The sequence below is a fragment of the Rhea pennata genome, chromosome 2 (genome assembly GCF_028389875.1).
Source record: "Rhea pennata isolate bPtePen1 chromosome 2, bPtePen1.pri, whole genome shotgun sequence".
NCBI classification, from domain to species: Eukaryota; Metazoa; Chordata; class Aves; order Rheiformes; family Rheidae; genus Rhea; species Rhea pennata.
Window position 1 is genome coordinate 84,879,086 of NC_084664.1, and position 21,397 is coordinate 84,900,482.

The 21,397-nt window shown below is 35.4% G+C and overlaps 1 protein-coding gene across 2 annotated transcripts in view; it reads right to left on the reverse strand.

The window, feature by feature from the left end:
* Positions 1-21,397, reverse strand: part of CDH9 (cadherin 9) — a 68,624-nt gene that overhangs the window by 41,846 nt on the left and 5,381 nt on the right. For both annotated transcript variants that reach the window (XM_062568005.1, XM_062568006.1), the window contains exon 2: positions 3,057-3,351. In XM_062568005.1, the coding sequence (XP_062423989.1) occupies positions 3,057-3,351 (295 nt within the window). The remainder of the gene's footprint in view (positions 1-3,056; positions 3,352-21,397) is intronic.

Here is a 21,397-nt window from a genome sequence, read left to right on the forward strand (position 1 = left end):
TACTTGGTTAGACATGAAAGAATCTGTGTAGGCACAGTCATATCAAATAACTTTCATGATCTTAAGTGTTTATAGCAGGTAATGCAGGACTCCACTAGCTTTTTCTTTCTATATAGTCTTTATAAAGATGATCTCTGTTTGCCAGGCATTCTTGTTTCTTGTTTTTCTATTCCTATTCTGTTCCATTTCTTAGAGAGGCACTTTTAGCATTAAGAGGCACTCAATCCTTTATTCTGAGGTCTTCCTCTTTTCTGCACTGCACTTCATTGATCTCTGTTTTTGTTGTTGTTGTTGTAATATATTTTCTGTCTTTTTTTCTTTAAGATACACTTATCTTTACAAAAACAATAACCCTGAAAGACACTACTCTTACTCAATAAGTCCTCAGGATAGTTTGTTCTTCTTTTGTTACTTGTTTTACACAACCCTCCAACTTCACATTCCACCGGAAGTTCTCACAGTTCAGGATCATTTAAATGAGTTGCAAAACATAGCCTTCACATAAGCTTGTTTCCACATCCAAATATAGCTTTGGGACTTCTTTTTGCCTGTCTAATCTACCACTAGCAAAATACGCTAAAACCACTGAAGAGATTGTATGAGATGTTATGAACCTTGGCTTTGTACAAGGCTGATAATTTGTGATGCTCTGCAATAATTATTACTTCAATAAAAAATGACATGGGCTGCATATCTAGACAAAACAAAAGCATGTAGTTATGCATTAACTCGTGTATATTGAATGAAAAATTATTTCTACTTAAATACCATTTCCATAATGCATTTTAAATTCTGTAGTGGACATCCTAGCCATCATGGAAAGTGTGTACCAGGAGCTATTTACACAGCTCGTAACCACACTATATTGTTTTGAGTTTAATTTTTTTCAATCTTTTTTCTTCTTCCCCTCCCCCCCCCCTTTTTTTTTTCCTTTTTCTTGTATGCAGTGGCTAGTATATGTTTTTTTGGCCTACGTTCACCTCTCTTCCTTTGTCTAGATATTTCATACACCATCTTCATGCTGTGTTTTCTGTATTCTATTGTGTGTGTTACGAGAAGGGCTGCATGCTCACCTGTAAATTGCATTCCACTTAGAGGTGAATCTCACCCTTTCACTCCAAGTCATTTTTCCCAGTCATGGCATCTGCTTCCTCATCTGGAGGAATGGGAAAAGGGTCCTTCAAGGATGAAAATCTTACTGTAGTTCTCATCTACGTATATGCCTGATTAAATGGATGCCCCGCTCCCTGACTGTTGAATTAGAGTTCTTATGACTGACTTCAGAGTTCATGAAATTTCTGTTTCCTGAATACACTGAGCTGCATTTGGGGCCTTATTCTCTGCTACCGTAAGAAACTACAAAATTGCTTATATCCATTCAAATCTGAATGATAAAAATTTCGTTTCTGGTGGAGTTTTTATACCTCTAAATGTAAATGTCAAAAAAAAAAAAAAAAAAAAAAAAAAAAAAAGAGTAATCAGATCCCATTATTGCCTTTACACTGGAAGCTAAGGGCCTTTTTACTGTTTAAATACTTTAATGCTATCTTCACAGGAAATCTCTCTTTTACTGGGTCTTTTATGGACACTCTCTCAGTTTAAAGTAAATTCAGTGTACATAATGGTATTTATATTATCATCATCCTCGTCAAAGATAGACTTCTCAAAGACTTAAAATTTCAAAGACAGTGCCAAGGCACTGGGTCTGATGCTACTCTCTTTTATTCATGTTTCTCCATTGACTAATGCAGTTGGGCTAAATGATAAGGTCAAAGTTGGACAGTGTGCTTTTTCCTTTCTATATTCCTACACAGTTCCTGCCTTGTGAATGTATTTCAAATAGAGTGACAGATGCACTTTGAACATTTTTCCTTCACAGATTATCAGCAAAGTAAACTCTGAATTAGAAGGGATGTCTCTATTTTCCATGTATCTTTAGGTAAACCTCTCTTGTACCCTTTGCATCACATACAGTAGTGTACGAATTACCTTTTCATGCTTATAAAATAGAGCTAGTCTGGCTTTTATGCTTCCACTACTGCTCTCAATGATAATGACTAGTTTCTGGAAATTGCCTTGTAATGATACATATTGGTCACCAGTGTTGACTGGTATTTTATTCTCTCTCTCATCAATGCCATCATCTGGAGCTGATTTTGCAAACCATTAAAATAATGCATGGTAAGTAAATAACCATTGACAATTTATCTGTCACTTGTTGCCCATGGCCGATGTAACTTATGCTTACTCATCTTATCAAACTATTTCTACTCTAAAAAAGTAAAGCACTTAGGTAATCATGATAGCTTCTGATGAATGTATACGAGTGAGCATTCTCTATCATTTTAAATTATTTGAACAAAATCTAGAGAATGATTTTCTTTTGAGGCTATATTTCTTACCCAACTTCTAATGAAATTCTACATTTTCAGCAGCTGTGAAAAGCTGTAACCTTTTGAACCATTAAGAAAAATATGTATCTCTTTAAATAGTTATTTTATTAGGGGAGGGTTTCACATATTTACATCTTTAAAAAAAAGGAAGGAAGAAGAGAGACTATATGAAAAAAAAAGAGAGATTTTGAGACCAAAGAGAGAAAAAAAATCTTAGGTATTTAGGGACATATTTTTCATTATTTTGATGCATGAATTGATTTACTTACATGTTTTGCATGTTTAACATTGTTTGTTTGTGAAGGTACAGAAAGGTTCAGTGAATTAGACTCTTTACAACCAGATTTTGTGCAAGGTATTCTCAGCTGCGGCAAAACTATGTAGTAACTGATAAAACAACCTTATATGCTACTTTACTTGCTGATAACAGTGGCGTAAAATAGCAAAGAGTAACTTATATTGTGGAAAAAGGATTAAAAAGTGGATGAAGATGAAACAAATAAATGAGTGAACCAATCATTTATGATACATTGCTGTCAACAAAAATTGTTCCATGGATATTCACAGAAGCTTGTTTTAAATACCTCAAATAACAAATTACTTATACGTTCCAAATCCACCCAAACCTATTTGCATTTTACTTAAGGATAAGTTTTTACCTACCAACTCCAGACATCTCCGGAATACTGGCGGTGTACATGTCCTTGGTGAATTTTGGTTCATTGTCATTGATATCGTGGATTTTAATGATAAATTCAGATTCTGGCTCCACTTGTCTTCCAGTCTTTCTGTCTATAGCCTTGGCACGTAGCACATAGAGGGACTTTTCTTCTCTGTCCAATTTCTTTGCAGCATGAATATCTCCTGTATTTTCATCTATAATGAACAGACTGCCAGCCCCATCTCCTGTTAATATGTATTTTAAATTTCCATCTCCTTTATCTTGGTCAGTGTGTAGCTTCAGGGAGGTAGAAAAGAAGAATTCTATAAATATATGTATTGTTATTACAGACCAAATCATTCAGCACATATGAATAAGTCTGTACAATCTTGACTGTAATTGGGGTCAGCAGTGGTTATGTTATGTTTCACTGTTAGAAAAATTACAAATTTGAGATTCAGTCATACACAAAAATATAACTCTAAGCAAATTTGTAAGGACACAAGGGATGCAGAAGATAATGGAGAAGTATTTAAAGTGACCAGCTAATAATAATAAAAAGATATTTCTTTCAATAATCTGTCCAGAAACCTGCAGAAGTCTCCCTACTGAAGATAGCAGGGGTCTAAAACTCTCAATTTTCCCTCTGTAAAATAAAGCTTGTCTTCCTGTGTTCTGGTTGCTGGTAAGGCAGCAAGAAAAGGAGTTTAAAGATGATGAGAGCTTTTTGAATGTCCCCAAATCATCTGTAAAAGTTCTGATTTAGGAAACTATTTCTTTTCTTTTTTCTTTCTTTCTCTCTTTCTTTTCTTTTTTTTTTTTTTTTTTTTTTTTTTTTTTTTTTTAGGACAATCTTACCTCAGTTAATTACTTCCTGCCTTCTAGTTCTCTCCACACAGGAGAAATAATTTTCAAGAACACTAGGAGGTAAATTTTCAAAGCATTGAGTGGAGTTTAGCAGTTCTTTTCCTACTATCTCTCTTCACAAGAGTTCCAGACTATATCCCTGTGAACTTACAGGCACTGTACAGGCATCGATTAGTTATACTACCACTACGAAAAAGTGCCTTAAAAGAACAGCCAAAGCAAGCAAAAGGTTGACCCAGACACTAGAACTTCCTACATAGTGTTCTTTTCTTGAATTCTGTCCTCATCATTTCATTTACAGGGACATACAGTCTTTTTTCATGAACATCTTCAGTATATTTTTTTCAGATATATGTTTATAGTTACATAGGGCCATGGCTTGATGACCTGAGTGTTTTTCAAATATGAGCAGAAAGAATCTTATCCTTTTTTTTTTTTAATTTATTTTGTCCAAAGGCAACAATACCATAACCTATCATCCACCTGAAAAAAAAAAAAAACAGTATCAGTAAAGGTATTACTCTAGAGTCATAAAACTTATTTTCTGCCACTTTTTTTTTTTCTTATTTCTGTACTCATGCCTGTGTTTAACTCCATCTTTCCTAGCTGGTTATAAGGAGATACTTCTTAATTCCCATGGAGTTATAAGAAAGTACTTCTTAATTCCTGCAAAATATGCTCATCAATGACTTATCAGTAATATGCTAAATTGTTTCTAAAATGCTAACATTAATCAGACAAGTAAGTTCTGAAAAACTGAAAGGTTGCATATTCTGTTTTCATGTATTTACAAAGTTATATCTCTTGTACTTTTGAAAGTAATTTCTGGCAATCTCCCCAGGGCTTTTTTTTTTTTTTCCTGTACATGTGTACATTCCAGTACACATTGTTATTGATTGATAGAAATGTATATAACTTATTTATTGTTAGATAGATTAAACTAGTGCCTGGCCCACAGGTATTACCTCCATAGCAGCCTGCCTGGCAGACTGAAGAGCAAGAGACTTAACTGTCAGGAGCCTTAGTCTTGAATGGTCAGGACCACTATGCAGTGGTAGAGTGTAATGTGGCCAGACACACCAAAAGTTTTCCACTTCAGAAGTAAACAAGAATTGCTGAAACAAAATACGACATAGTTCTGAACCGAAAAATTAAAGGAGTGAGGACGTAGAATGAGATTTTTCTGTTGTTTTTCCTGCTTTGGAGCAGAAAACAAAATTCTACTTTTAAACAAGAATATATTGTATGTGTGGAATTTTATCATAAAAATAAATAATAGCCATTTTAGAGGAAATTATATCTGAAAAATAAGTTAATATAATTTTATTTGAAAATGTGTTAATAATGTAGATTATATTTACACATTTGTTAAATACTTTTTCAGGCCAGCTCTTCTAATAAAAACATCTTTCAAGGAATATAAAATGGGCTTAAAGCCAATATTTTACTTATATTTCAAATTTTGCTATTTGAAAATTTTTATTCTTACAAATACTTTCTTGACTTGGAGAATGAGGCTTCTGCTGAAAAGAGATCAGAGTTTATGGAAGAAGGCAAATGCGGTTGGCTAGCAAAGATCCAGGTTGCGAATATAAATAGTGTTAGTATAAACAGTGCTCATATAACAGATCCTGGGTCAACAGCTCCTTGCAATGGGGCAATAATGAGCAAGTACTGGGAGCCGTGATCTCTCCTGGGCTAACAAATGGCTCTGGAAAAACACGTCTATCCACAGCCATTTACTTATCCTGCCAGTCAACTGTGTATTGATCCCTGAAGAATAGGTTAATTTCTTTGATCTGTCTGTTAAAACTATCCACCAAGAGATCAGGTATTTCAAACAGTGATATATACATTGAGCCTCTTGCTTAGCTTGTGTTTCTACCAAATGATGAACAGAATTTTCAAATATGGCAAATTTCCATATTCTGTTGTTGATTTCAAGGTCCCTTGAAGTACAGTTGTAAACTATGAGTCATTCTACATGTAGTGATTTCTAATTTCTACTGCATGTTTTGTTTTGCTTTGCTTTGTTTTTCACTAAACATTCAAGAAATCTTCATCAATCTGTGATATAAATTTTAAACATGAATGTTTGCACCAAAAATGAGGATATTTTCATAAAAAAGAAAACAAAAAGGAAGTCATTATCCCATGTCTTACAGAAATAAAATGCTAGGTGTGTAAAACAGATCACACCACTTTCTCACGATATTAGAGTTCTGTAAGTACAAAATATGCTTTTAATTCCTGAGTCAGGGTAGTTGTACGTAATGTTATAGATCTTTACAAAAAATAAATTCAGGGATTTATAAGATTGAAAGTCACTGTAATTTAATTTTGGTCAGTCTATATTCTGTTTCTTTATGAGTGGTAATCTCTACAGGGTTTAAATATTTTGAATATATAACATAAAATACCTTTTCAACCTTTCAAGTTTTAATTGCTTTACAGAAAATCACATGTAAATATGCTGTCCTATAGTTTATTAAAAAAATACCATGCCTTTTATTCACTAAAGCCAAGCAACAAGAACAGGCTAATTTTCTTATTTCTATTGCCAGTTATAGTAAATAGAAGATACTTACATAAATTTATAATTTAGTAAGCTGCCTGTATATGTAAATGGGGGTAAATTGTTCAGCCTGGAAAAAAAAACAGCGTTCCTGTTTTTCATCTGGGGGTTTTCAGTTTCCCTATAAATTTTCCAGAGTCAGTTGGTCTGAGGGTGTTGACTATTTGCTATCAGCATAAACTCATTCTTGTTGCAATATTTTGTTTTGTTTTTGTCTACATGATCCTTTTTCACAGTTGGAGTGGGGAATTAGCAAGCAAGAATTTTGTATTTGTTGTCAGTTGCCTTCTTTCTGATACCATAAATTGTTCATTCTACAGTTTCTGTGAGGAGCTAACATAACAGATCTGAAGAGAACTGTGAAATACTTCAACAAAAGAAAAAAAAACCCACAGCTAATATATCAGATTACTCAGTGTATAGTGACCACCTCAATAACAAAGGTCTTCATTAATTCAATATTCAGCCTTAAGTCATCTGAAATATGTTGAAAGTCATATTAGGCGATGCACTGCTGAGTTTCTTGTTTTCATCTTCTGCACACATTTCCTTTTCTGTAGTCTTCTGTGTGGCTGGCTAAATACATTCTCAACACAATTTCTCCTGAGAATCATCAGAGACAAAAACATTGGAAATGGTAATGGGAATAACAATTAGCTGTTTCTGTAACAATGTATGTTTTACAAATATGGACATATTTGTAAATAGTCTCCCAATCTTTTTTTTTTCTATTTCTATAGAAAAAAACATGTATTTGAAATGAGCCTGTCTATTCAGTTCTGTGAAGCCGAATTTTTATGAGGTACAGTAATCAAGATCTGAATGCTGTCAGAAAAAAATCTTGACATAAATTTCCATGGGTCAGTGTTAGTGTAAAATCCAGTAAGAAAACTAGTAGAAAAACAACAGGTTATCTCAGAATTTTAGTTCTGTTGCATGTTTCTATTTCCCCTAAATTAAGTACCTTACTCCTTTGACATATACTTGACCCTCACCGAACACTTAATATTTATTAACAAATGGTAGTTGTGACATGTACCTGCCTGGTTTCAGGAAGTATTTTGTCTGACATTGGTAGTATGTACAAAGGCTTGTTCCTAACCTCTCCCCAAACTACTGTCATTATATTGAATGGAAAAGGTATGAGCATTGTTTGGAGGAAAAATGAACTCATAAATGACCAAGTTAATGGATTGGTACTGAAAGGTAAAAGGAGTTATACAGAAGAAAGGGTAAAAGATGCTGTCACAGAAAATGGTTCCTTAAAAGACCATGTTTAAAATTAATTGTCAGTTGATCTTGTTCTCAGCTCTTTGCAAGAGAGAATAACTCTTTTGAAGTTAGGCAGACATATAATCAATGGAAAAGGGGAGAATCAATGGTCACAGCTAACACAAATTATACAGTGATATGAATGAATTCTCCCCATTTACAAACACAAAATTGCCAGACTTCATTTAGGTTTCATTTTATTTGCAATTTATTTCTGTACAACTATTGTTGTAGATGAAAAAGGGAGAAAAGAGCAAGATGAGCTACTTACAGCTTGTGAGATTGTTATGAATAAACACAGCAAAAATACATATTTAGTTGCCTAAGCTCAGAAAAGAGGTGTGATCTCATTGTGAAGAGGAATGCAGCAAAAAGAAGGACAAAGACACATAAAGGGAAGGGTAGATCCACACTTATGTGGTGGCAGGTGAGGTACTAATCTTTGCAGTTTAGTTGGCTGACAGCCTGCCTCTGTATCGTGCTATAGGAAAAGGCCTATTACTGAGAATTTCCTTCTGTCATTGCCTACAGCTACACAGCTGGTCCAGCAGAGGAGTCCTGATATCCCACCCTTCTCTCATAGATCGTGTTTGCTTGTAAACACCTTCTAAAAAGTGTGAAAAAATGTTCTCTCCTTACTTTTCAAGGGAAGTTGTACTGGAGGATTAAAGAGATCAAATTAACTCTTCTTAGTTTCACTAAACTGGCACAACTGTGTGTTTCTATAAGAGAAGAAGGCCACGCTGTTTTACATGTTGTTGCAGTTGATTTACTACCAGAATGCAAGCAAACCTCTTTGAGGGTACCTGTCTCAGGCATCCTTCTACAAGAATGCAATCCTATCCAGATTGCAGATGTCAGTGGAAATAACATACAGCGACAATATCGAGTTTTTAGTTAGAAATCTTATTTCATGTATTTCATAAGCTGACTAGATAGGTAGGCAGGTGATTAACAGCTGCCCTAAAGGGCAAGTGAATCCAAGGGCATGCCAAATCCCACTCCCAAACTCCTGAACTCTTTAAAATCCTGATAATATTGTAGAGAGAGCGGAGGCTCCAATCCATCTAAGCTGTTTATATTTGCTCTCCTGAAACCAGGATGGGCCGAAATGGGAGGAATATGCAAACTGGAGTCTTTTCCTGACATGGGAAAGCAGTACTGCTTTCCCACAGGTTAGATATAGCCATGGCATCCTACATTCCTTCCTGTGTTTGGTCTTGATAATGTAGCCTTGTTTATTGTGCAATGCTACACTTGGATGTTGATCCTTCACAGAGTAAGGACAAACTAATACTTATTATTCACCAGAGTGTATTAGTAGAAGAAAGAGCTCCTCTGTGCAAAAATCCTGTTAACTGCATTAGAAAGTTGTATCATCTTTACAATTTTTTTTTAATTCATCCTTTAGAATTGTCAAGGTGCTTTTATAATTTCTGCAGATGTGCTATCATAATCAAAAGGACGTGATTCTTTGTTACATGTTCTAGTTGTGTGAAACCACTTCTAGGAAGCCTACTGCTGTCTTCTCTGTTATTTCATTCCACTTGGACCAACAAAGTTAGACTACATACAATGCTGCAAATGCTAAAGGTAAGATTTTTTATGTGCTGATACATATTTTAGAAGGTTTGAGCACTGGCTTGTTGCATGCCCTTTGCTAATTTTGGCTGGATTAGGTTTTGTTCCAATATGTGTTATTCAAAGGCCTTTTGTAAAGGAGAATATTGGGGTTTGCCTGCTGTCTTTGTTTTCTTTCGGTTACTGGAGGCATAGCAATAAAAATGTAAAGAATAAATAGTGCTGGTTATTCTGGTTTGAGGCTATCACAAGTTAGTCAGCAGGGGAAACTTGGAAGCTATAAAAGACAATTTTTTGTGTTGTTGGGTTTTTTCTTGTGAAACTGAAAAATAACCCAGGAGTGAAGTTGGTACTGTCTTTTCATACCAAATATATTTCTACTTAAGTTTTTGCTGAGCCATAACACAGCTGTCTGAACACATCTCTGTTCTTTTTATACTTCATGTAAAAATTAAGCCCCAGAGGGAAAATATCTTCCTCTTCTCCCCACCCCAAAGCACTATGTATTCAGCCTCTGAGTTTCCAGTACAGTTAAGGTGCTTTCTATATGCCAGTCAAAATTTTGCCTTTACTACAAATTCTTTTCTTTAAGTTTATCTTTCATAACATAGCTCTTTTTATGGCTTATGGCAAAAGACTCATGCCAGGTGTAACTTTAGATTGAAAAACTGCTCCATGAAATTCACATAATACAGCATTAAATTGATAGTTTGACTGACAGAAAATGTTGAATTTTGGTTGTAATATCTCTGGACCTAATGACTCTGGAAAACTCATAGAGAAACCATGGTCTGTATGTGGCCTAAATGATCAAGTAGCAAAGCACCTTTGACCACTGGATTTGGTATGATTCTTTCAAATATGTGTATGGCCTTTTAAATGTGAAAGCAATGAGCATAATTATTAAGCAATGTGAAGAGAAACATAAGAGAAACATAAGCTAATCGGGCATGTCCAAAGTGAGAAGTCACACAGTGATCCTTTCAGAAATGGTGGGGTGGGGTGAGGGAGGGAGGTCTCTGTTCTTCCTGAGCTCCTTAAACATCTTTTGATCACACTTGCCTAGTCGTAGCTCCTGGGCTGGGGGAAGAAACAACAAAAACACCAGAAAACACCGGCCCATGTGTATGCTACTTTTACAAAACCGTGCACTTCTTTACATCATTTTTTATTCTTCGTATTTGCTGGTTGTGCTATGCAGGTTCTGCAGCAGGGGCACATACTACTCTGGGATTTCCAAAACTGCACAACATGTCTTAAAGCACCAGCTGATTAAGCCCAGGAAACTGGACTGTAATTCTCACTCTACCTTTACTCGAAGCCAAGAAGGTATGCATACAGAGCTGGGAAAGAGGATAATAGTTGATTAAAGGGAGAGCTGAGTGTTACATATATCAAAAGAAATTAATTGATATAGAAAACACAAGAACTTCAGTAGAAATAAGAGCTTGTGACATCAGAGCCAACCCTAAAATCTCACAGAAAATATGTGGAGTGCTAGTGATAGGTAGGTTATTAACCAGTGCCCCCACTGTATGATTTCAGATCTCTTTGTGAGATTTACAGCAGCTGGGATGCAGCACTACTAGCAGCTCATCCAATATTCTCCTTCATTAACATTTTAACTAATTAAAAAGTCTAAAGGCATCTTAATAACTGCAGTAGCTCTTCAGCGTGGATTGCAGTAGCAGTATCTGCTTTGCCTTAATTTTCTATTCATGTGTGTTTAATCAAAAGTTTTTTATGTATGTGCTAAATGGCAATGTATTTACCTGACTTGAATTTGTGACATCAGCACAAACTTCTTAATTAAAACAGCCCAACTCTGTGTGTGATGGTAACCTAAGTGACTGTATATTAAACAAGGCAAATGACATTTACTTTTCTTATCTTCTGTTTTCCAGCATCTGGTTCTTGTGTTTAGCTGTCTATTGTTACAAATTCTCTAGAGAATGATATTATGAAACACACTGCTGACACCAGCTGCAGTGCTGATTCTGACTTAGTAGGGAGAGGTGGGGTAAATCTGCTTTTTACTTAGGAAAGACGGAGCAGAATCCTTAGTAGCCTTTTGGTCCTGCTGAAATAAACATAATACAGGGAAATTAATTCCTTTGGCCCACACCTCTTCCTCATGTCTTGGAGAAGAAGTTCTGGAAATCAGGGTTTTTCTTAAGTGTCTCCTGATCCTATCTAATTTACTTCTCCTATACTCTAGATGGTAGCCAAATGTGGAAAAACAGTTGTACTTCTTACTTCTGCACAAAGAACAGGATCTCAGAGCACATAGAAACCATTCTTCTTTCTCTGTTCTCTGAATCAACAGCAGGTTTGTAGGTTTTCAGCCCAAAGAGATAAGCCAAACTACATATATATATATATATATGCATGTGTGTATATATATATATATGTATATATGTATATGTATATGCTGTGAACTGTAATTTGGTTGTTCCAGAACAAGAGATAACAGGTTTACAGGAAGTAACTTTGGTCATCAATCATGTCCACAGGTCAGAAATAATCACATCACAACTCAACATCGAGTAGTGTTACTTTAATTAATCACTGGAACAGGTGCTAAGTCCATCACTGTTTTAAAGGCTTCGCAATATGACAAGATATTTTTCTCACAGATTTTCTCTGAGCATAAATTTCTAGGTGCAATATTCTTGTGTGTGATGTTATTTGCTATTTTAGAGTCACCCAGACTGGTTGGTAGTGCCAAGAGATATGCACGGTGCTATGCAAGAACACAAGTTTTGGTCCTGGAAAAAGTGTAAGCGTATCACATAGACGGAATATCCTTTACTCAGAACAGAACTAATTAACTGGGCCCAGCTCTGCACTAAGAATTATATAAGCAGTAGCCTGCTGGGTCAGAGTCAGTGATCCCTCTAGCCAAGTACTCTTTCTTTGGGAGTGACAATAGAAGATGCTGTTTTGTGAGAGCAGGCTAGTCTAGCCAGTCTTTGCAGTTTATTCTTCTTTTGCTGCCCCAGCATCTACAAATGTTGGATTATGGCTGTTTTGAGGTATCTGGTTCTTTTTGTTGTTATTGTTTTCTTTTTAAATGAACCTGATGTCCTTTAATTTCTTTAGTTACCACTACTTTAACTTTGGACAAGTGCTGCAATGATTAAGTTAAATTGTTTCCAGGTGTGGATCATCCACACCAATATGAAGAACATATCAATAACAGAACTTTCTTGCTACTTTTAGTCACAGCACTGATTTTAATATAACACTGGAACAGGTTGCCCAGAGAGGCTGTGGAGTCTCCATCCTTGGAGATGTTCAAAAGCAGTCTGGACTGTATCCTGGGCAGCCTGCTCTAGGTGTCTCTGCCGGCGCAGCAGGGTTGGACTAGGTGATCTATAAAGATCACTTTCAGCCTCAAGCATTTTGTGATTCTGTGGCAGTTCTATATGTGTGTGTTTATGTAAACATATACATATGTGTGTATATATATATATATATATATATAAAATTACGCAAACGCACACACAAACTTTGTAAGGAGATGTCTCCAGATCAAGACTGAATGTCTTTCATAAAATCATGCAGCATAATGCAAGAGTAATAGAGTAGGATGTCAAGATGTGAGTCAATGTGATCAAAAAGACTTTTTTTTCCTAAGCTGTCCAATTATTTGTCCCTTCTAGAAATATTTAAAATATTTAAAATTATTTATGATCCTTAAAATATATTTACTTTTACATAAAGTGTGTTTCAACCCTGAAAGCCAGTCAGGTTCCAAATCTGTAGATTCAGTCACTTCTCTATCTAAAAGTTTCAAATTACAACTTCAAAAGATGTATTTTTCCTATTTCCTTGCTCCACAGACTGATAATGAGTGTTTAATGCAGTTTGATCTTTAGAGCCAAAACATCCAAGAGAGTGTATTATATTTACTACGTTATTCAGTATTAGAAAACTGTCTTGCTATCTTTTAATTAGTTGTATCTTTTCAAGCCTAACCAAAATGAGTTTTTTGTTGTTGTTTGTTTACTTGTTTCTTTTCTGTTTCAATAATGGCAAGTTTTTTCAGGACAAAGTGACTTTTGTAGAACTGTATCCAGCCAGATCTTAGTAAATAAGTTTCTACAATGTCTAAGAAAAAGCCTGCTCAGGACTAGAAGACTAAATTGTGTCAAAAACTGTACTGTCATTGAAGTAGCAGTAATGATTTTAAAAGGTAGTTGACCTGCTACCTGAGGAGACAGCATTTTTATATAGTAACAGTTAACAGAATATATATCTCTACATCTATCTACCCATCTATATCTTATGCAATTTTTTTTACATTGAATATATGTTTACAATTCTAAGCAGAACAGACAGTCTTTCTCCTTCTACTGAGAGTAAATGCAGGGTAATAAATTGGAGTTTTATTTTGACTTACTTATACCTTTTCTTGATGGCTTCTTACAATCAAATATTTTATGAACACTGTACAGTCCTCACAAGCAGTAATCTAGTCAGTCCTGGGTATTTAGAATATGGTTTAGAATATGGTTGCTAAAGGATGAATCTTTAAATGCCTGAAACATGTAACTAAAACTAAACTTTCAAGCATATAGTGGCGGAAGGTAGGTAAGGCTTGACTCAAAACACTACTAAGGTCCTTTTCTAGTACTTATTTGTGTTCAAGTTAATCAAACAACAAAAAAGAGAGGCTGAAATTAACTTTATGCAGTCTAAATTGGAAAAGTGAACTGTAATATCAGCACAAACGTACCCACTGAAGGTGTACTGTGAAGAATTACCGTCCGTCTCCTGCATTCCTAGTCTGGGCCTGCTCTGAAAGGTAGAGAATGCATAACTGCATTTCTTCATAAAATTTGGGGAAAAAAATCCTATAGGTCGATATACCAAGGCATCAGGTCTGAAATCAGGACTGGGTGTAATAAACCTCCAGTCTCCAATCTCTATTATAATAACATAACTTCCCAAGTGAAATGCTTGTTTCAGAGACAAAGGTTGATGAAAGTTTGTATTTAGGAAAGCCATATTTTTCAGGTCAGTCTTTTACTATCCTTTATTTGACACTGGTTTTATATTTATTGAAATTTGCATCACCCAATTCTACAGGTTTTAAAGATCTTTTTTCAAAATACCATCATTGGAAAGTTTCCACTCTAACAAGAGCAAAGATAAGAGGCAGTGATCAGAAAAGTTATGAAAATAGCCAGGTTCAGGCTACATCAGACTTCAGATAAAAACTCCATGAAAGCCAGGTGGTACCTAGAGAAGGAAAAGTAGAAGGTACAAAAGAGGCATAAAGCCCTGTAGACCAACAGTGTTGCTTAATTGAGGATAAATCTAATACAGTAGCTGAACCTGCAAGCTGGAACAGATGAGAGGAATGTGGAGATACTAGACAATGCAAGAGTTATGTAAGGGTTTTTTAGATACTCAGAACAGATATTAATGAAAAATAAAATAGCAGGAACTGCATTTTATGTAGTGTTAAACTAATGTTAGTTTAAGAACATGGATAGACAAAGTATTTGGGTCTGGTTAAAGTAGATAAAAATCTGACTATATCAATGTTAACTCTGAATTAACCTTATAAAAAAAACTTGTCTCTTTTTAGGAAACTGGGGTCTTCAGTACTTATTGCCTACATCCTTTGAAATCTATATTTCTCTCGGTAGCTATTCAGTAGTTTAGAGATGCATGCAACACACAGTACAACTGATTGCTCTGCAAATTAAGTATTTTTGACTATTTGGAGATAGATTTTAAAATAGAACTTGACATTTTACTATTTAGGATAAGGAATCCAAACTGTTCCTTTTTAAAGTGGTTTCCACCTTCAATTTCTGCTGTCATCTCTGACTGCTGTCAGCTCTTCCAGAAGCTGAACCCTGTCGTCATGCTGAGTCTCTCCCCACGTAGGGGTGTTGGTGCTGCGTCCGATTGTTGTCATTGACTGGCTCTGTAACCTCAAATCACTGCTTCAGCATCTCTGCTGCAGCTTGCTCTTTGGAAAAATAGATATTATGGCATTGCCTACCTCACCATAGGTCCTGCGAGTTCATTTAACATACTTTGACATATTTTGATAAAATGTGCTTACTGAAGTGAAAATTATTACTAATAATCATTGTTATAAAGTCTTACTTCCCCCTTCCTTTTCTATTCTCATCAAAGAGATTAAAATAAATATCTTTACCCTGAAGAGAACCCAATGTAGAAAAAAAAGGTATTCTCATAGCTTTAAGAAGTATAAAATTATTTCAGACTATATTTTTTATTGTTCCTTTTTTCTTTTTCACATTTTGAAGTTAATCCAAATTTAACCACCTGAATTACAAGGAGAATTAAGTGCAGTATTTCTAACAGAATGAAAATAGAATGGATCATTCATGTTTTTCTCCATTAACAACATTTGTGAAGGTCTAAAGGATTTCTTCTGGGGTGGATTCACACTTTGCCTTTTACTTCAGGCCCTTCTGCAAATGATTCTAAATCTTTCATATGAAATGTGTGGGAATCAAACTGTGAGGTCTTCCATTTCACAATTACTAGCCTTTACAGAGATGAATGTACTTTCCTGTTCTATAAAACAGTGAGAGTGGGGAAAAAATTTATATGTAAATGATTTATCTTGCTGTTTTAAAACATCTTCCCTTCCATATTTTTCACCAAAAATGTAACAAAAATTCTTATTGCACGGCATACTCCTCCTCTCATCCAGTTTATTGTCCACATATTTTGTGAAAATCTAATTAGCATCCATTTTTAACAATTACTAATCCTAAAATTAAGGATAAATATACACAGTTATTTCTTTTAATCACTTCTGTTACACAGAACATAGGTAATTCTTTCAAAAAAAAAATATATATATTTGATTTAAAGGATCTTTAGTCTTACTAATTTTAAATTTGAATGTTGCAAAGACAAAAATATTTGCTTAACTTGTTTCTCTTTATTTTATTTTTCATTTGTTAAATCAGTCCTATCAGGTAGCTACCTGACCCACTTAATACCATATTTCCTCTTGGCTTGTGACAGTGTTTATCCATCACAAGTGCTTATTAAAGGAAAAAAAAAAAAAATTACTTCTACAATCTCTATTAGATTGAACTATCAGAAAAGCATCATTTTTAAAGTTTTCCTCAGTACATGCAACGTTTTTAACTTGATAGAATAGTACAATTTTTCCTTAAGCTACATAAAAGTTGCAAACCACAAGATTTTTTTATAAGGACCAAATTAATTCTCAATATTTATGGAAACTAAATCAGTGCCTACCCTTAACCAGAAATATGTAGCAATAACTTCAGTTTGAGAAATAAAACTGGCCTTAGTGACACTCACAGATTTGTCACTGTATGCAGCCAGTCACTTAAGTTCTTGCCATTTTCATGCACTGAAAAAGTTAAAGCAGTCGTTTATACAACAATGTCAAACAGTCAAGCACTACTTCTAGACAGGCAGCTATTAAATATTTGGTTTTATTTTTTCTCCTCCTTTTCATAGTGTGACTTCATATCTTATTTAACTCAGGGCATCCAAACATTGTCCTCAGTCAAAAGACCATTTGATTCTTGGTCTTTTTCATGACATTCCAGAGCTTGTGTGTAATTCTGTGTGAGAATACCTCAAACATAGGCATGTTTGGAGGAAAAGCCTCATTAGGATAACTGTTGGGAATTACATTTTTCAGATAGAAAGACAAAGCAAAGCATAGATAAGGCCAACCTTCAATCAAATTCTCTTTCAAATTATCATAGATGAGTTTTATGGCAGGATTTGGACTAAAACCTTATTCTTGTGGCTGAACAAGCCCTCCAAAAGGACCATGTGATTTTGTTGGGAGTTCTACCCCATAAACAGAAGAGAAGTGATGTCATCTCTCCTAAGATTGATGCCACGGAAGTGGAGAATACATAATAACTCATTCTCTTCAGTTAAAGCTAAAACTCATTTAATATTATCAGCCTGGTATTCACTTCCTTACACTCTCAATTTGGCAAAAGTGGTATGATGGCTCCTATCTGAAATTGGCATGATTTTCCTTGAGAATGGAGGTAGTGGGGAAGAATTTGTAACTTCTGCCATGCTTGTGGAGGCCAGAATGCTTTCTGACTCTTTTTATTGCACTCTGCCATGTGAAAAGAGAAAAAAAAGGAGACTTCAGTAGAGATACTTGAATGTAAATTGGGGTGATAGAGCAGAGGTTCGCCCCATGTGTTTATGTCACTATTGAAATACATACAGCATGGATTTGACCACAGTGTTGCATTACTACAACTTGTAAGGGACCACAGATTTCTGTTCTGATTGATACCCAGCATAGTGTTAAATTGACTGATTATGTTGGCTAGACTAACATATTTTTCAGTTTCTGAAAGGCTGAAATGTGTGATGATTCCTGCAATGGACAGGATTTGATGTATCAGACACATACAGGAAGAAGAGAAAAGACTTGCTGTTCTTGACAGTTGCTTGTTGACAGCTCCTCTTTTTCTCTTCAAGGAGACTATTCATAAACCTTTCTCCGACAGACAAGATGTTGCACAATACCACCATCTGATGCAGTCAAATTGCCCTTTCTAAGTAGTCACATATTGATTTGCTCTGATGGGTTTTACACTCTTTTTATCACCAGACTGGCAGATACTAGTAAGCCACAATATACTCAAAATGCTTCCCCTTTGCAGAATCGCTCCCATAATGTAATCGATGCAATAAATATGCCGCATCATGGAAAGTATCTTGTGAAATACATTTTCCTCACCCTCCCACTTTTTCTTGCATAATGAATGATTGCCTGATAACAGATAATGATAGCTCTGCAGATTGCTGTTAGTCTAATCTTTCCTTCCCAGTGGCTTAAAGCTGCAAGGCTGGGAAGTACCAGCCTAAAAAGTTTTGCAAGAAGCTATGGCTAAGCTATGAATAACAACGGCCTATTGTGGCAGAGCCCTGAGCCAGCCAGAGCTTTGCAGAGGACTCGTCAGTTCTCTTAGCATAAGGAACTTGCCAAGACCAAGAGGCTTTTAACCTCCAAAAAGCCATTTTTTATTAAAATAAAACCAGTATTTTAAACAGAATTTTAAAGTCTGAAGCTCAGCACCTCTGTTGGGCAAAGAGTGAGTACTATGGTGCTTGCTACAGAGGAGACAGCACACATATTGCTGCTATGTTGGGTTATGTTGAGTGTAATTTTAAGGGAGAAATTCTACATCTGAGAGACAGAGCATAGACAAAGGGAAAAGGGGGGGGAGAAATTGGGTGAATTATTGTTTTGCCTTTATTTTATTGTCTCATATTGGCTTTAAAAGCAGCTGTGTGTTTTGTCATATGCCTGTGTGTATGCTATGGGTGAAGATAGCATTAATAACCTTGTAAAATTTTCAAAAAATGTTATCTTGCAAATGTTCCTGTTTCAGGCACCTGTTTGATAGGGCACACATGCAAATAATGGGCAGCTTTATTCCTGCTCCTCTTTTTTTTTTTTTTTTTTTTTGTTTTTTTTTTTAACTTGAAGATCTTGGCATCCTGTCTAGTTTGCCTCAGTTTATGGAAATAAACAAGAAAAAAAGTTGGAATAAAGAGTTTGGGGATTTCCTCATTTGCTGGTTTAGTTTTGTTTCTCACAAGCAGCTTAGCTGATTTAACGCTGAACATGGAAAATGCACAGCATCCTTGAACACAGAACAGGAAGGGGCCTAAAGAGCCCCTGTGCCATCCGTGCCATCCTCCGGCTTCCGGGCGAGATCAGCGGTTCTGGCTCATCTTTGGTTGGGTTGTTCTGAAACCTTCAGCGCTGAGATATTCCTCTCTCTATGTGTGATCTTTTCCAGCACTTCACTGTATTTGCTATATTTACTATCAGAAAGCTTTTCCTGATGTTGAATGTAAATCATCCTTACGACAACAGGAACCTGAATTCTTGGCCTGAACTTGACAGGAAGATAAAATTATTTTATTTTTTTCATCAGTCTTTTATGTAGTTGAAGAAATGGAGGAGATATTTCATGACAGCTGCCATATCTGTACCACAGACTGACAAATCTTGTTGTTGCATGTATATGTGTGTGTGTGTGTGTGTGTAGGTATATATGTATATTGTATATAATGTTTATATATTTGCAGTCTCTGATCATTCCAGTTGTTTTCATAATTGATTCTTTATTTTGTGAAGTACGATTCCAAAATTTGATTGTAAAATTCCAGTTTAGGCGAATTAGGGCAAAGCAATTTTAAAGACATTTCACATCTAAACTCTTATTTATATATGGATTATGCACAAGGTGATTAGATCTTTCCAAATATTTCTGAAACTTTAATTAAAAATGTAATTTGTCAGACTTGGCAACTCTCCTTTCTCCGATAGAAAAGTCTTATTTGTTTTTTGAAAATGTAACATTTTTCTTTCACTATTTTTGTCCCTGTCTCCAGCCTTCTGTCCAAAAACAGCAGTCAAATTTTATTGATGGTTTGGATATTGAATGTAGTTATTGGAATCCTAAGATATGGATCAAAAATAATTTTTGCCTCCAGAAATCCTCCAATAACATTTATATTGGAAGCTTCTAGAACAATAGCTATTTTTAAATGAGTAAAGCTGTGTTTTTTATTGGTATTTGTACTTAAGTTATGCATATAGTTGTAGACCAGGATTTTTTTTTTTTTTTGTGTGTGTGTGTGTGTGAGTTTTTAAACAATCAGGTTGGGTTTTTTGTTTGCTTTTGTTTATTTTTGTCTGATTTGTTTCCTTTCCTGTATTTTATTTGGGGGATGCAGCTCCCTAGACTGGTGGCTGGTTAAAGCTAGCTCAAACGGTCATTGAAAAAATGTGCCAACTGAAGAACAAAATAAGAGAGAAGATAATCCTGATGTCATATCAGGATGTCATTTGTTGTTGATTTTGGAACCAAACAGATTTTCCATTTCTTGATTTGTTTGGTTGTTTGTTTTTAAATATTGGTCAGACTCCTTATCTTTGTTCTTGATCTTTTCTATTCTTATGAGGTTTTTACTTCTTGTTTTGATACATCATTATTTCTGCAGTATTCATTAACAGATCATGAAAAAAAGGAAACAGAGAGACTGAGATGAAGCCAAAAGAAGGAAGATTCACTGATTTTTCTTTAATTTAATCTTAAAATTCTAATTTTTATTTTAAGAACAGAATTTGTAATGAAAAGAAATACTACATGTTCTTCTAAAGTTGTGTTTTAAAAGATAACATTCAGTTATAGCATCCTAGATGTGGCATGTTAAGAATGTTGATGAGAAGCCTTCCCTAAGTATAAATTATTTTATTTCTGCAAGATATGGCTGAATATGATTCTGCTATTTTTTGGAAACTTGGCATACAGCTAAATCAGAATACACTGAAAATGAAAATACACTAAATACAGATACACTTAGATTCTGTATTGACTGTAGCAGCCTTCAAGTGAGACAATTAGGATGCATCTACAGTGGGAACTGATTAGGATGTGTCTACAGCGGGAACGGGAGGGCACACCTGAAACACTGATAGCACAGTGCACCTGTACTTTGCCTCAGCCTAAGAATTATGGAACTCATTGTACTGAAGGAAAATAGCAAATATTGTGAAGCGTGCCTTTGGATTAATTGCATTGGTTGATTAAAGGCTCATGTGAAAATGTAGATTCTCTGTCATATTCTTAAGGAAAAATTGTAGCAAAAATCAGTACGTACAAAAAGCAATATTTAGGCATTAAATCAAAAAAAAGGGGGGGGGGGGAGGTGGAAAGAAGCATTGTTCTTCAGGACAGGGAAACGGAGGCTACCGCAGAGTTCAGTCCTGCAGGTGTTGCCAGGAGCCGGATCAGTGGGGTGGCTTTTCAGACCGTGGGGTGGGCCTCTTACTCCCTGGCTGCTCAGGGCTCAAGCTGAGCACTGCTGACTCTTCAGCAGTGTGGTTGAGACATGAGTGAACGAGAGTGAGACTGTCGGGCGAGGACTTCACTGCCCGTGCTTTCTGACTTCTCTTACGCTTCAGATATGAGAAGGGAGACCACTCTGGCTTTCTGCAGAGTGCCAAAGGCAACT